The sequence below is a fragment of the Anopheles stephensi genome, chromosome 2 (assembly GCF_013141755.1).
Source record: "Anopheles stephensi strain Indian chromosome 2, UCI_ANSTEP_V1.0, whole genome shotgun sequence".
In the NCBI taxonomy this organism is placed as follows: domain Eukaryota; kingdom Metazoa; phylum Arthropoda; class Insecta; order Diptera; family Culicidae; genus Anopheles; species Anopheles stephensi.
In genome coordinates, this window is record NC_050202.1 from 73,238,402 (window position 1) to 73,256,167 (window position 17,766).

At 49.0% G+C, this 17,766-nt stretch overlaps 1 protein-coding gene across 3 annotated transcripts in view; it reads left to right on the top strand.

Moving 5' to 3' along the window:
* LOC118503614 (glypican-6) overlaps nucleotides 1–17,766 on the top strand; it is a 61,868-nt gene that overhangs the window by 38,541 nt on the left and 5,561 nt on the right. For all 3 annotated transcript variants that reach the window (XM_036037095.1, XM_036037093.1, XM_036037094.1), the window contains one exon: nucleotides 9,456–9,623. In XM_036037095.1, the coding sequence (XP_035892988.1) occupies nucleotides 9,456–9,623 (168 nt within the window). The remainder of the gene's footprint in view (nucleotides 1–9,455; nucleotides 9,624–17,766) is intronic.

Below are 17,766 nucleotides of genomic sequence, written 5' to 3' on the forward strand. Positions count from 1 at the left end.
ATCATAACCTTTGGTTGCCCCGCTATCACGGGCAAAGGAGACGTTTGTGAAGTGTTCGTGAAGATTACATCGTGTCACGAACAAGGAACAGAAAAGCGAGTTGTGTAGTTCGATCGGAACGCGTAAGAAAACCGACGCCACCCACGCCATTTCAAATTTGGCACCCATAACTGCAACGACACCCATTGCGTTTTCAAATTTGCGCCATTCGAAATTTGGTTTTGCGTACAAGTTGCATCCAAGTTACAGTGAGATTATCCTACGCGCCAAAAATTCAAAGAGAAAATGGCGAAACAATTAAAAACGTTTCAACTGAAAAAACGCCAAGCTGCCGAGCTAATTAAAACCGTGGAACAGTTCACCAGTGAATATACCGATGATAGAGTGAGTGAAGTATCAGTGTGTCTAGACCAGCTGGAAAGGTATTACGAAGATTTTCTCCAGGCAAGCGCGAAAGTTTCGGAGCTAGATGAGGATGGGGCGGAAACGTATGTGGCGGAACGTTGCGAAATGGACACGCGTTACCGACGCGTGAAGGGTTTCCTTCTACGAAGGCAACCCTCGAACCCGGGTGTGAGTGATTCGGTGTTGATCGCGAATTCAACGATGAATACTACGGGACGATCGAGTGCTGTGAATGTGCGTCTGCCGAAAATCGAATTACCTACGTTTGATGGTGATTCTACCAAGTGGCTTACTTTCCGGGACCGATTTGTAGCTATGATTGATTCTTCCGCGGACATTCCTAACATCATGAAGCTGCAATATCTGCTGTCGTCGTTAAAGGGTGATGCTGGATTGCTCTTCGAGCATACCACCTTAACAGCAGATAATTACGACGTGACGTGGACTGCCTTGCTGAAGCGATACGACAACCCGCGTACGCTTGTTCGCGAGTACTACCGGAAAATTCATCACCTACCGACAGTGAGCCGTGAAAGGGTGGATGAATTGGCGCAGCTCGTGGATGAATTCACGCGGCACGTGAACGGGCTGAAGAAACTCGACGAGCCCGTTGAGTACTGGGATACGCCGCTCGCCAACCTCTTGCTGATGAAACTGGACACGGCGACCATCTTGGCTTGGGAAAACCATTCAGCACAGCACACGAAAGATAAGTACAAGGAGTTAGTAGATTTCCTTCATAGTCGTGTCCGAATCCTTAAGTCAACGCGTGAGTTTTCCCATACTGAACTAAATACGAGAATGGTGGCCGGTAGCAAAAAAATATTCGAACATAGACCAAGGTTGGTGGGTAACACAGCGACGGCAGGAAGAGCAATACCGCATATGTCAGCGCCACAGCCACCACAACCACCGTGCATTTTTGGTTGCACGGAGGCTCACCATTTGCGGGTTTGTCCGGAATTCGCAAATAAGGACGTACCTCAACGGCGGGAAATCGCAACACGAGAACGGCTGTGTTGGAATTGCCTGAATCGTCATCACCAAGTGAGGGATTGCCGCTCGTCGTACCGGTGCACTACGTGCAAGGCACGACATCATTCACTACTACATGTGAATTCAGCGGTGACCATGGCTGCGCAATCCGATGAGGAAATGGTTCTTCTGGAAACGGTCCTTCTCCAGCTCGTGGATGATCACGGCAACACGTATGATGCGCGGGCACTTCTCGATTCGGGATCGATGTGCAATTTCGTTTCCGAAACCATGGCGCAGCGATTGCTGACACCATTTTCAAAGGTAGACGTTGCCATATCTGGTATAGGGCAACAGATGCAGCACGTCAAGGGTTCCATTACAGCGGCCGTTCAATCGAAAGGGGCTGACTTCTCTACAACAATGGAATTCCTTGTACTAAAGACTCCGTCGGCAGATCTTCCAACCACACCGATAAACGTAGAGTCGTGGTTCCTCCCGAATATAAAGTTGGCTGATCCTACTTTCCACGTCCCCGGAAAGGTAGATGTGGTTATTGGCGGAGATACATTTTGGGAACTACACACTGGAAGGAAGCGGTCACTGGGCGAAGGAAAACCATGGTTGTTGGAGACACCGTTTGGATGGGCGATCTCTGGGAATACTTCCCGTTGTTCTGGGCCCAATTTGCGGTTGTGTCACCTGGCAACCAATGAAGGTGACATTGCAGCTTCGCTACAACGGTTCTGGGAGGCTGAGAGCATTTTAGAAGGCCCTGCGTTGTCTTTGGAAGAAGACCTGTGTGAGAAGTATTATGCTTCCACGACTACGCGAAATGCTCAAGGTCGCTATGTCGTATCGTTGCCGCGAAATGCCAAACCGGAGAAAGTCCTGGGTTTGTCAAGGGATATAGCAGATCGGCGTTTGTTGGGAGTTGAACGGCGGCTAAAGGCCAATCCTGTAATGGAAAAGGAGTATAAAAGGTTCATGGTAGAATACGAGCAGTTGGGACACATGGTGAAACTCACCGAACCTGTCGACGATAGTGAGCCGCACTGCTACATCCCTCATCATGCCGTGATTAAGGAGTCGTGTTCTTCAACCAAGGTTCGTGTTGTTTTCGATGCATCCTGCAAAACAACATCGGGCTACTCCTTGAACGACACTTTACTCATTGGCCCAACGGTACAAGATGATCTGCTCACAATCATCTTGCGATTCAGGAAGCATTCTGTCGCATTAGTGGCAGACGTGGAGAAGATGTACAGGCAGATCCTGCATTATGATAAAGATCGAAAACTGCTACGCATTCGATATCGGGAACGTTCAACCGAACCAATAGCAACGTATGAGCTACAAACGGTGACCTACGGTACTGCATCAGCTCCGTTCTTGGCCACTCGTACGTTGCAACAAATCGCGCATGACAACAAACAGGAGTACCCCAAAGCCGTAGACCCGGTTCTGCATGATTTTTATGTGGATGACTTGCTGACTGGTGCAGCAAGTGTTTCAGAAGCCATCGAAACACGTAAACAGATATCATCGATGTTGGAATCAGCGGGCTTCTCACTAAAGAAATGGGCGTCGAACATACCGGCTGCGCTTGATGGTGTTCCAAGCGCCGATTTGGCCATCAAATCAGTTCTAGACTGGCAAGAAGACCAAGCAGTCTCAACACTGGGCTTGGTTTGGGAACCATCCAACGATATGTTTCGGTTTCGGGTGGATTTGCCAACCCCTGCAGAAGAGCTGACACGATGCCTGGTGTTATCATACACGGCCAGAATCTTCGATCCTCTTGGTCTGTTGGGACCAACGGTGATACTCGCCAAGATGTTCCTGCAACGCCTATGGGGATTGAAGCACGAGGGGAAGACGCTGGACTGGAATCGTCCGCTACCAGCGGAGATTCAGGAAGAGTGGAGGAGGTTCCACTCAACGCTCTATGTGTTACGCGAACTGCGAGTACCTCGATTGGTGGCACATAGCAATCCGGAAAGGCTGCAGCTGCATCTCTTCGCGGATGCATCTCAAGGAGCCTATGGAGCATGTTGTTACGTACGCTCGGATTCGACACGGGGCTCGACGATTAGAACTGTGTGCAGCACGGCTAGCAGTACACCTGTTCCAGAAGGTGATTCGAGCACTCAACGTTTCATCGTCGACGGTTATCTGTTGGACAGATTCCATGACCGTCATGCATTGGCTCAAATCATCACCTCGTCGATGGAAGCCGTTCGTCGCCAACAGGGTGGCGCAAATACAAGAGGAGACCCGAATTTCATGCTGGCGTCATGTTCCTGGTAGCGATAACCCGGCGGATGATATATCGCGTGGGTTGAGGCCCGAAGAGTTACTGCAGTGCGAGCGATGGTGGCAGGGGCCACGTTGGTTGTCCTACGGACAGGAAGAGTGGCCGGTGGAACCAGTACTCGCGAAAGAGAACGAGACGGACATCGAGGAGCGGTTAGCGGTGTCCAAAATAGTCATCACCTCTACGACGTGTGACTTTAGCAACACACTTTTCGCACGTTATTCCTCGTACGGCAAGTTGCGAAGGGTTGTTGCTTATTGCTTGCGAATCCTCTCCAACCTCAGGGCGAGCAAGTCAACGTCGATCAACAGCGTCAAGCGGAATACGGACATGAAGACGCTATTGAGTTCCGTTCCACCGCTTACAGCGGCGGAGTTGCAGGATGCGGAACTGAGGTTGTGTCAACGGGCACAACATGATTCGTTTGCGGAGGAGATGGACGACCTGAAACGAGGAAAGCTGGTGAGCGGAAGGTCGAGACTAAAGTGGTTGTCTCCATACCTCGACCCAAAGGGTGTGTTACGCGTCGGTGGCCGGCTTGGTAACGCCAACATACCAGAGTCAACCAAACATCCGATTGTCCTCGCTGCATCACATCGGCTGTCGACACTACTGGTCGAGAACACTCATCATCAAAAGATGCACGCGGGGCCACAATTCATGTTAGCAACAATCCGGCAGAAGTTTTGGTTGATTGGGGGCCGAAACTTAGCAAAGAGCGTGTACCATCGATGCCACACATGCTTTCGGAACAAGCCAACGCTGGTGAAACAGGCGGTAGCTGATTTGCCTAAGTCACGAGTGACACCAACGCGACCGTTTGCCGTCAGCGGCGTCGACTACTGTGGGCCGTTTTTGTTAAAGTCGACCGTCCGCAACCGAAGCCCAACGAAGGCATACATCGCGATATTCGTATGTTTCGCGACAAGGGCAGTCCATATCGAGCTGGTGAGTGATCTCACATCGACTGCTTTCCTATCAGCACTACGTCGCTTTGTCGCGAGACGTGGTAAAGTAGCCGAATTGCATTCGGACAATGCAACGACGTTCAAGGGCGCGGCACACGAGTTGCATCGCATCTATAGGATGCTGAAAATCGATGAGGGTGATAGGAGAGCGATCTTTGATTGGTGCGCAGAGAACGAACTGGTATGGAAGTTTATCCCCCCGCGTGCGCCTCATTTTGGAGGACTTTGGGAAGCGGCAGTTAAGTCCGCTAAAAGGCATCTGTTAAAGACGATAGGAGTTAGAAGTGTGACGCAAGAAAATATGCTTACCCTTCTGGCACAAGTTGAGCTTTGTTTAAATTCGCGTCCATTGATACCAATATCAGATGAGCCAACAGATTTGGAAGCACTAACCCCGGGCCATTTCTTGATAGGGAGTAGCATGCAGGCGGTACCACAAGTAGATCTTAGCAAGATTTCTCCGAACCGTTTGAAGGAGTACCAATTAGTGCAAAGGCAGATGCAAGAGATTTGGGCACGGTGGTACCCAGAATATCTACAGCAGCTACAGGCCAGGGCAAAGCACGCGAACAATACACCGGTGAAGCTAGAAGTGAACCAATTAGTGATCGTGAAAGAAGACAATACCCCACCTGCAGTTTGGCCAAAAGGGCGAATAACAGCTTTGCACCCAGGAAAAGACGGTGTAGTGAGAGTAGTAACTTTACGAGTGGGCACAGGAAAAGAAATTGTTCGAGCCGTCAGCAGAATCGCGTTACTACCCAATCCAATCGAACAGAGAAGTTAGAACGGAAGAAGGATACACGTGGGAAATAGTAAACAACCGTTGTTGACATTTGGGACGTCAAGTCAAGTTTACACGTCGATCACATAGTTTCATGCATTTAAAAGAATTCTCTTTTGGTGGCCGGAATGTTGAATTTGGATAATTAGTATAATTAATTAATTTGCATGAAAATATTTTGAATTGTTATTGCATGAAAAATAAACAACACTTGACAACACTACGAGCAGAGAGTATAAACCAGACGCCAATGTAAGAAAAGTGAACTAGAGTAATTGAATTATGTACAAATCTGACGGTTGAATAAACATTACAAAAGCAACTTCCAAACGCATAACACATATTCAATTATCCGCTCCAGTTTTAGAAATTCCCAAATATCACAAGTTTCCTCCCTTCACGACCGGTGTAATTTATACATTAAATATTTATAATTAAATATGCAAATCGCAATTGAAACTTCTTCCGGCGGTGAATCATACGTTCAACGCTCTACATTGGACCATCGTTTCGCGCGTAAGCTAAAAATATTTCCTTTCAAACATCCCGCCATGCAAAACGTGTTGCTGAAGATGTGCAAAAGAAGGGTTGTTGGTCTGTGCAACAGTCAAACTCTCCGGACGACTACCGTGATACTTTCCAACTTTCCTTGCAACGAGTATCACGGCTGTCGGTACGGTTTTGGCTCATTGACCCAAAATTACTGCGCTTCCTGATTCGAAAATAGCTTCTGTAAAGTCTGTCACAGGGGACAACTGAGAACCGAAATTGATGTGCCAGCACTATTCTGAAATGGATTAAAATAAGGGACGAGTTCTCCAAACTAGCTCTGCGTACACCATGACTTTATCAACTCGTTTGGGGAATGGCTGGGACTATACCTGGAATGGCTGTATTTATGTTGGAGATGATTGTTATAAATAGTAAATGCACCATGCTGCACCACATGCATTATTGGGAGTACGTCCGTTGAGCAAGATTAATGGCGATAAAACGATGGTCAAGACATTTTGATTCTAATGGAGAGGATTTTTTGTTTTTTGAATCTACACATTCCCAAAGCTAACTAGACGGAGGTTTACTTAACCGACCAAAAGTGACCCCGATCGGGTATCGGGATTCCTGGCCCAGTGTTTATTTAACACGCACAACGTCTGGCATCTTCCAGTGGGAAAGACAAGACTCACACACAGCAACCAAAAAAAAAAAAGATAGACTCGCTGAATACTCCAATGTTTCTGCTGTCTGCCTGTTAGTCCCAAGGCAGACGGAACCATTTCCCCATCATTCTTGTTTAATTTAAATTCCCGGAAATTACTTTCATCTCGCTGTCCTGCTCACCTCTTACCAATCTTCGCTTTCTTGCGTGCTTGCCCGCGCATGGGTGCTGCTTCTCAATGCGTAGTTAAATATCATGATAATCATACTCTTGAGAACCAACAACAACTAGCAGCCTAGATACACGGCATAGACCCGGAGAGTCCGGGTGCACCACAAAACCGGGGAACATATGTTGCGTTAACAAAACTCTTCGTCCTCCGTCTTGGAGTATCGTATGGAACGGGCGTGCAGCGGCTGTGTGTGCGAGCAACATAAGACAGGTGTAGCGCGAGAGGCTACATACTGATCTCGAACTGATCGTAGCTGGCTGTGTGATAGCTTTCCTTCTGTATATTTTAAAGCCACTTTCTGGCGTTCGTTTTGCGCACCGTAAGTTCCGATCATAAATTGGTAAAAGCTTATTTGGGTCCTGCTCCCGGACGGAATCCGTCTCCGTCTGTGACATTCTTCCCTGTAAGTGGGATGGATTAAGTATGATAGATTTGTAGCACGATTTTCTACGTTAATTTGTCGTACTCTGAATGCTGCTGATGTAAATTGGGCTGGCGCTGTCATTGATGCTGGTATTGGGGGTAATTTTCCAATCTGATCAGTGGTCGGGATTAAGTAGAATTTAAAACAAGCTTAACGATGACGCATCTGTGTGGGTTGCTGTGTGGCAGAAATAACGACTCTATCAACCCTCTTTTTTGGTAAACCCTTCCTAATCGCAGTGTGGACAAATCCTACCGAACGAATGACGAGCGTCCAAGCTTCCCGGCTTCCTGGCTAATCGATCGATCTTTCTCTCCAGCCGCATATGTCGTAAAAAAGAACGCTCCGGTCGAGTAGTTGGCGCGATATCCGCAGGTTCCCACCAAATTCCAGCGCATACCGGCCTCCCGGGGAAAAAGGGATGGGAAAAATATGTTGCCGCTCCATCGGGTTTCTGCGTGCGGGCGATAGGTTTGTTCGGATTGCCTCCCCCCGACACTCAACGGCCAGGTGTTAATAGGTGCGCGCTGACTTTATTAGGCACACTATCGCCGAAGCTTGAAGTGGTGCACCACTGCTGTCACACACTGGTTGTGCTGCCTTGCCGAAGAGTGTCGAGATGAGTTCGTTTTATACTCCGTCGAATCGAACCGAGTTCTGTGACCACCAAGCGGCGCGAGACGTACGTTTTGGGAGGATACCACGGTAATTATAACCACTTAATGAGGACAACAATGGAGAACTGCTCGCTCGCCACAGGGACGAGAATGGCGCGATGATAGCGCTACTACTGACGGTGGGTTGTGCGTGCCGTACTCCACGAGATGTCCCAGTCACCCTTAAGGAAGCCGTTATCTTTACGATACATGACGGAGAACTTTTAATGGGTGGCGTGGATGTTTTTTGTGCTCTTGCGCCTATGCTAACCCCGTACGCCGAAGCCTTCCGTCTATCGGGACCACCTCACCCGACATGCGTTCTCGTGTGGGAATTCTGTTCATTAGGCAGCTCATAAACACACATTAGACCGTCCGACCGACGCTCTCCGCAATACCTTCCGAGTTCGGCGTTCGAAGATTGCGATGAGTCTCAAAGATTACACTGCCAACCGGTATTTTTGTTTGCGATTTTCTTGCAGCTCCCCAGCACAGTGGTCGACAACCGTAAACGCGCATGTCGTTGCACTTTCGATGAGATAATGCGTGTGGTTGCAGCGCATGTGATAAAAGTCTTTCAACAAAGATTAGCCGTCTGTTTTCTTGGACAGACGTTGCCCGAGGTGTCTAGCTTTCCGAAGCACTTCTTTCCCTTTCGGGATCGACACTGTGCAAACACTCACGACACACTACGACTCCCGGCAACTTGCAACCGCCTTAAAGTAGCCGCCGACAGCACGGAATGTACATCCATTCAAAGTGCCACATCATTACACATGCAGCGAAAAGTGTTGTCTCTAATCCGCCGGCAGAATGAGCATGAATAAATATTAAAAAACGGGCCGCCCCACATAAAATAACGGAAACACTTGCCGGGAAGAAATAGTGCTGTCTTTTGGTGCGGAAGAAGAACATTTCCCTACCGCTTTTTCCCGCTGGCGAGAAGTGACTCAAAAAGGTGACTAAACTAGTAGGAGAAGGTGGCCAAGCTTCTCAAACAGCCGGTACCCTAGTTTATCTAGATGCCGGTTGGGGGGGGGCCGTTACACATTAGCTGGAAGCTTGCACGGGTGTCGTTTCCGCCTTCCGGAGCTGTTTGCACTATGCCCGTTGGGTCGGCGTGGTCTCGTTTGAACGGCAGCATGTTCAGCTGTTGCCGTACACTTACACTTCGTTTTTTGATCGGCCGCTTAATATACCGGCATCGGCATGTGCACCAATTACGGTCTGGCAATGTAAATTGTGTTGTAGATGCCGGCCAAATCAGGGCCGCAACATCCAAGAACGCCGGTATCGTTATCTGGTGCCGGTACGAGATTTGCGTTCTCGCTATTTGCTCTGAGAAAGGCCAGTTCTTGCCTCAGTTGTTATACCAAAAAAAAAGAAGAATCTAAACAACGCGAGATAAAAGCAACCATATTACTTCCCCGCCGTGTAGTTCTCGTTCTTTCGCAGCCTTGTTGGGCCGACGATAATGTATGTTAATTATTAGAGAATGATGTTAAATAATGCATTTCTGTTTTGTGCGCTTTCAGATCTTTCCCTCCGACACTGCGAGGTGCCGCCCGGTGGTGGAACCTGCTGCACGCAGATGACCGAGCACAAGCTCGCTCTGCACGCTAAAACGATGCTCGAGCGCAACACCAAAGACAACATCTCGAAGCTCTCGTCCGTCCTCGGCACCCGGGCCCAACGCTTCAACGGTAAGTCTGCGTGCGGAAAGTCATCATCACTCGAACCCCGCTCCAAAAAGGCTTCGTCGTGTGTGTCCCATATTTGCTCAATGGCACGCGTAATTAATGCACCGGGATGGGGGTGACACTGCCGATGCAACGTATGTGCCACCGGGGGTGGGCATGCCGGTCACATTCCGCCGGCATGTACTTGCTTGCCAGATGGTAACGCTTGTCTCTTTCAGTCCGACATTCCTGGACACGGAACAAGTAAGGCAAATCACACCGTTTTTTATCCCGCGTTAATCCAGATAAGGCACGCCTCCTGCCGTCTCGATACAATATGTATCCAACAGGTGTCCTGATACGCTACCATACCAGCCCCCTTTTGTATCGCCCTAGTTGGAGAAACAATTAATGGCAACCAAATTTGTACAGCGGACACAACGACGGACACATCTCTACGCCGCCCAGTACACTTGTGCCGACAAATGCAGCATGCATGCAAGACATTCACGTCGACCGGAAACAGATGTAGGGGTCGTTTGTTGCAACATGCCCCGCGGTAGTTGCTACCCATAAACGTCAGCATCATCGATCCACTCGAGTCGAGATCAATTGCGGACTAACTGCTTGTTTCGCTACGCCCCGGGTCTCGCATTTCCATGTGTTTCCTTTTTAGTCCACTAATGGCTAAATTAGCGAGCTAGTGATTTCGCATCGCACATGGGAGTGTCTCTGCGCACAAGACAAGGGCGATCGCTTTATTCCTTTTACGACCACATGGACGACGGCGATCAACCTCGACAAAAGGGAAAATCGATCGCGCAGCAAATAACACTGAGCGTGTAGCATCTACAATTTCCATGTCACTTGTACGTCAACCAAGACAACCCAGACCCAGACAGCGGAGAATTTATTCTCCGTGTTTCATCACTGCACTGCACACCGATGAGGAATGTTCTGCCGAAGTAGATAACTTCTCCGGAGGTTGATCTACATTCCGTATCGAGTAACATCTGGTTGCTTGGGCGCGCATGTACATGCAGGATGGGTTCTTTCATCGTGCCTGTCCAACCCGTTACGGTGATGGACGGTCCAGCATCGGACAAGGCAACGAAGATCGCTCGAAGTGTAATCTGTGTTGACATGTTGGCTCACAAAATGGGCACCACAAATTTGCCTGTCAAGCTTGACACCTACCCTGGGCTTTTGAGGATTGAAGGCTTTCGTGCACTTTTTCCGTCGTTTGCAATCGTCCATTGTTAGCTGTCTGGGTGATGTGATCTTGCTTTTCATCCTCTGGTAGATGTGTTACTAAGGAGCGGTTCTGTGTAGATCCGATTGCAATTGGTAGCCTCGTGTAGCGCACATCAGTTGAAGTGTCCGCGAACACTTTAACCAATTCGCGGACCGGATTGCTTCGGGTTGGTGTTTGTCAGCTTCAACGCAGGCGCAGGGATACTATAATTACCGGATGCGCTACGTGAGACAATGAACGTCCAATATCAATCTGTACCGAGCGCGTAGTACGGATGGCTACAACTTAATCCACAGTATCCGTTAACACTTTACGTGGGTCAAGAAGCAGAAAGAGCGTGAGCTGGAGTGGACATACAGTTTGTCGCGTAGTTCGATTTGCTTATCTCAACAACGTGGCCACTACTCAAGTGCCCGTTCGGTCGTGGTTGATCTTCTTCACGGAATTTTGTCCGTCCCTTTGCGTGTGTGTGTGTTCCCCACTGCCTTCGTCCTCTCCTGCCACATATTTGTCCACATCGAACCGTTCGATGGGTGTGTGTTGTTTATCCAAGTGGCCCCTGTAAACTGCACAGAGGAATCCGTTCTTGTGTAATGTTTGGCATTCTACATGGCGTTGTAAATTCTCAACCACCATTATCGCCCGTCAGCAGCGGCACACCTCAACGTACTCGCGCTTCGCTCCCTGCAGGCGGCAGATTTCACCGCGATCGGATGCGATCGACAGCATTCCCGTACAGTGGTGGAAGACCACCACCATGCATAAGTGGATAAGCGAGTCTTTGGCAGAACGGAACGCTCGCACACACACACACACACACACGGGTGAGGTGCCCGTCGACGACGGGAAGACGACTGATCTAAAGTTTGTTTAGCTAACCGGTCGTTGTCGTCTGCCGGTGTGTGGTGTCACCGTATCGTTAGAATAGTCAGGAATGCGGAAGATCGAAGAGGAACAAAACAGCTAGAAAACGGAAAGGAAGTTTGTGTTTTCCTGCACTGATCACGGGGGGCATAAGGAGACTACAACAAAAAAGAACCAGGGAAAAGTTAACCGTCTTCAAAACCAGCAGTTTGTCCAGCATCTCTGTTACATGTATGATGCTCTGGTGATCATATGATCACACCTTTCCGAGTCATCCTTCAATACTCTCCCTCATCTGCTTTGTTGATTCCAACTACGGGAAATGTTTACTTGTTCCTGGTGTGATCGCTCGAAATCTTGCCGCTAAGTTGCATAGTTTTACCAACAAAATCGTACATATGCTCGGAAGCTCAGAACTCCTGCTCTGAGATCTGTCTAATGCGAAGGGACATACACACACACTCATACCTATATGCCGTGGTGACAGAAATTTGAGCATGTGAAAAGAAGAGTGCACATCAAACGCGCCCAAGACACTGGATGGGGTGGGCACCCCGGCGATGGGGTTTATTTGTATTTGGGTGTGCGAGCGAGGAGTGCTGCCACCACCAACCTTCTCGATAACCCGATCCCCCCCCGATTGCCCGAACCTGCATTCCTGCTGCTGTCCATGCGCTTTCCTCCATCGATCCTGACGAAAGATTTATCATTTACTTTCGCCTGGGCGGGCCGGCGGAACGCTTTCCTTCTCGATGATGCACATGTCGGGTTAGCGTTTAGGGTTAACCGAGTTTCTGTTTGTACAAAACCATTTCCCGTCTGCTCGCCTCTCTTTCTCGTGTCCGCACGGGATGGATGCGCCATTCGGTCGTTGTGGTGGGGCGCAGAACGGACACGCTGGGTGTATGCTGGGTGCGTTCACAACGCCTCCCCTCCTCGACCGTGCTTGCGTGCGTGGTCATATAACACCCCCCCCCCCCCCCCCCCCCAAAACACCACTAACCACCGCTGGATGATGCAGTCTTGGACGCGCACAGCAGTCTCTTTGCAATCCACGTGCTTATACGGGTATGGTGATGGGTTGGCATTGTTTACTTTAAGCAGTCGCATCGCGAGTTCGACGGCTCCCGATGCTTCCCGAAGCGATGGTCTCGACCGGAGCCAATTCATGAGCGGTAGCTGCCGCCGTATAAACCAATCGCCATACTGTTGGGCTGAGTGGAACGAACGCAAAGCCATCGCTGCTGCACGTCCAATTTCCTTCTCTCGTCCATGCTGCTGCGTAGGGCGACTGGTTAGGAGGGGGGGGGGGGGTGCGAGTGGTATCCGCCGAACTGGCGACACTCGGATGTCTATCCAAGATTCCTGACTCGTCCTCGCCTTCAACGCCTCCGCGTGGCGAAGAAACTGGGTAGCAGTGCGCTAGGCGTTCGTACTATGGAAGTTTACATTTTCCATGTTTTTTTTATGGCTTCGGTGGAGTGCGCATCGAGGTTCGGGACGGATGTACAGGACCTCCGTCCGCCGTCCAGTTCTGGTTTATATAGTGGTCGTGGTTTATTTATCTACAGACCTCTTCCTCTCCTGCTGGCAGAGGTGGCAGATTCAAACACTTCCCATGCACATAATTACAATTGGAATATATTTTATTGTTTTATTGTCAGCAAATGCTGTGTGATTTAGTAACCATCAACAGGAGCTTGGGAAATTGTTCTTTAAAATTCCTGGCTTGCATTTTAAAAGCTACCACGGCGCACCGATGACACAAAACTGTGTCACCAATGCACTTTTACCGCTGTTTTAAGTCTCTGTATCTGCTGGCTCTCGATGGGTTGGCCGTTATTTCATACCCAATTTATTCATAGCCTATCGTGGTTTTTTTTTACACACTCCGTTTTAATGACATTTCGATCGAGGGCTATTAACCTTCTCCGGGGTGTGTGTGTGTGTGATGCACTTTTTTTATTATTGTCATTTTCCGAACGATGCACCATCGTGTTCCGCGGGATGTGTGATTTTATTATCTGCTCGCCTACTGTCACCGTCCCTCAGTTAACAGGTTCGGACCAGACGGTCTTCCGATAACCTGTTGAGAGTGATGGGTTTTGCTGATGATGCCACAGGCATCAGAGAAACCTGAACGCGGGGGAATATGGACGCCTACGTTCTGCAACATCCGTCGTGCAACGTGTCTTCCCTCCACCAGTGAAGCTCCAGCTGAAGCCACGGTGTCCTACTATACCTCCACCCCCTGTACATTGTACCTCTCTCGGTGCTGGATCATTTGCATCCATCCGTGTAGCGTCCGTTGAAAAACTCGTTGGTGTGCAGCCGGTCCTCCCAACATTACGGTGTGTCCTCGCTCTCTCTCTCTCTCTGTAGCGGTGGTGGTTTCATTTATCCTTAAGTGCATGGCTGGCCGGGATAAATGATTGCCAATGGTCAGTGGATTGCCTTCGAAAGAGGCGGTGGCATCATGTGCACACAAGTGCACGAAACACCGTGCGCCTGAATGCATATTTTATAGGCAATGAATATCAATGATTTAATGATAATGAAGATACTTCTGGGGCTGGTGCTGAAAATTGGCCGTCCAGAGAGACTGGAAGCAGGAGCAGGAGAAGCGAATGAAGTTTGGCCATTTTTGTGTTTTGTTGCACTAGCCTCCATTAAAGATTAAGGACACAAGAGGCCACAACAGCAAGTTACACCCATCGCTAGACTACCAGCAGTAAGGTAATTATAAAATCGCAAAAAAAGCTAGTAAAAATACCTGACGACACTGGAAAGCAAGAACAAGTTCTTCTGAAAGCAAAATTATTCGCATGTCGCATGATTCTCTGGTAATTAAACTGCTTTATTATTTTTGCAGCTGAGTTTAGCTATATCAGGAAATTATTAGCGTACCTGATCAGTCCAAAACAGTAATGCTAAATGTTAACGAGAGCTCTTCATCTTCGTCGCTGCAAACGATCCCAGCGCCACTTGACTTGACGATATTCCCTTCAAAGTCAGGCAAAAATATTAGCTACCCTTGAATACCCGGGCAGGAAGATCTCCCTTGCCACAGGCCTAGGTACGAGGTACACAAGTTTGCAGCTCTAGCGATCGATCGTTAATTCCTTTTGCGTCTTGTGAAGTCTGTCACCGGGGCTTTCTTGGGAAGATTTCTCATTAACGATGATGTCCAAAATCTACGTTTCTCAAACAACAAGCTGATGTCGATCTACTACCTGCACTCCTCACCCTGTACTTCGTTGCTATCACGCACTTGTTGTTGTTGTGCTATGGCCGCCAAACCTTTTTTGGGCCCGGGCTTCCGTTTCGTCGGCAACAGGTGCCTTATTGCCCATTCCTCAACCGGGTCCAAACCGTTAACCAAACCTGACTGACGAGAAACGATGACGACGGCACGGACGGCCAGGCAGCGACGAGCAGCAGCAGCGTTTGTGTTGTAATTCTTTTTTGCCCCTTTACAGAAATCACCATAAAACAAAGGACGGGAGCCCAACACCCGAATCCTCTTCCCGTGCGTGCAGACAAAACCGCTCGCTAAAGAAACAATGCCTAATCTGCCCACACTGCCTCTGCTGGCCTAGGAGGCTACGGTACGGGTCGAATTTTGTGCTCTATCATGCCTCTCCATACTCTCCACCCTAGCGGACGGTCCGTGGACGGACGGTCAACCCACAGCCGTGCCACAGGAAACGCTGGGAAGCGTTTCGTCGAGTCTGTTTGCATATTTCATCCGGATAATTGAAATAATATGTTAATTTGGTTGCTAATAATGACAAACGATGGGAACCACTGTGCGTTGAGTTGTAGCCCGGGCTTCACGCCGCGGCTCATTTCGGATAGATGGTCAACTGGGCCAGAAGGACCCTGCGGGCATACCTTCTTCGTTGTGCGTGTGTGTGTGTGGCTTAGGAATCTTGGATTGCTGCTACGACTCTTGGCCGTGGACCTACCTGCCGTCCTGCGGATCGAGAGAGGCGTTTATCTTGGATCGGATGGGACGCTGTCTCTTGGTTGATTACAAAGTGCGAAACTACGGCCTCCTACGATACCTACGCTAATTTTATTCATCCAACGGTCCCGTCAACACGGCGTTCGTCGGCGAGTTCTCCTCAAGGAAGCTTCACCACTGGACACACCGAATAGCTTTCCATTGGCACAATTGCTGTACAGTTGCATGATCCGTAAACCGTTTCTTTTCGCTGTCAATCAAAACCGATCATATAATGACGGAACAAAATTCGAGTTGCAATTTAAAACAATCAAGAGCATCCAATTTGATCGTCCATTCAGGCAACCAGCTTTTGCCGGAGGGGTCCCAGGGTGTTCCCCTTGTTTTGTTGTAGGTAGGCGTTTTGGAAAATGATTGACCACGACAACAATCAGCTAAGAAGTGGGCATGATGCCTCGACTGCTGCCACCCTCTAAATGACGTCAGATTCGCACAGACGCGCGGCTCCCACCGAAATACGCCGTGGATGTTGCACATTCACGCCCCTGTCACCAAGAAACATGGACGTTGGTCCAGCGCGTCCAAGCGGTTTCTTTTCTTCTTCTTTTTTGCGAGTCAAAGTCGGTTCACAGCTTCAAATTTATTTATCTGTGTGGGAGAACTTGTTTATGGTGGCGGTGTTGGATCGAGCGGGAGGTGGGGGGGGGGGGGAGGTCCTGCACCGTTTGACACTTTGCGAATTCGGTGATGTCGGTTCTTAATTTGTCTCTGTCGCAGCATTGCTTCCCATCGCGCTTCTTTCGCTATCTTTAAAAGCATTTTCGTTCGATTTGTCATCAGCAGTCTGTGAAGTCTGAATGTCATATCAATTTATCTGATGGGAATAATGGTGCCTATCTCGCTGGCAACGGGTGGCTCGCTGTAATGGTGCTTAATATGTGGGATGGTAGCTTAACAAGGACAACCTACACGCACTGTTCCTTGGACGTGCCTGTCTCTGTTGAACGTTTGGTGAATAGCTAATTTTTCCGCTCCAGAGCCGTTGGCCATCTACAAAAGCAGCACGATACGGTGTGGCACAATGTCCAGCAATGATCCTCTCAAAGATAGAATTCTTTGTAAGGAGCCCTTAGAAAGCTTGCTCAGAAACGGACTGCAGTTAAAAGTATGTAGTCAGACGTCGCGCTAATTGTGTCCCCAGAGCCTGGTGGGAGATTCTCCCGTCCACCGAAGCATCGATGGAAAATGTATGCAAACTAAGGCTGATCGAGGTTATCGATATGCGTACATGCATACGCGAGCATTAGCATTATGTTAGTCTGGATCGCGCAGTACGTTCCCACTCGGCCATCCAGCGGTCGTAAATATTTTTACGATTATACGGTCGTGCGTAGAGGAGCGGTAGTCTAGCCGCACACGCAGATAGACACCGCCAGATGTTTTGCCAAAGACACTGAACTTTGTCCTACTTTTACCACGCCAGAGCTTGGGATGTGCTCCAAACGAACCGATCAATCGTTCCACCAACCGACCTCAGCAACACCAGAAACCAGAAGATGAATTAAAACATTTCAAAAAATTTCCTTCAAATGTGCAACACCACGCATGTCAAATGTTAATCACTTCTTAATGATTGAAGAAGCGATAATGCGATATAATTTCATTTCCCCCAACAGTTCATAATGTCACTCACGACATGCGGGATGTGTGATCTTAACGCGTTTGAGAAGCATTTAGCGCTTCCCTGAACTGCCTCGATAAATCAGAAATCCGATACAGATCCGGTGCCGGAATCGGCTGATCGTGACAGATGGTGCCGCGTGCCACTAGGGGTGCTATTAATTAAATCTTGATATGGAAAACGGTATCCCCCGGCGCAACGAGCTTCTTTGGAACACATTGAAAAAGAAATGGAACGCAACGGGAGTTACACCAACGACCGATCCGGCGACTTCGACTGTTGAAAGTCGATAGATATCTTGCAAATGAGCGATTCCGGCTATAACACCCAGTTCTCCCTCTCCAGTCTCAGTCCAGTCTGGACCCCGGCAACGGAACGCGACGGATGAAACGACAATTTA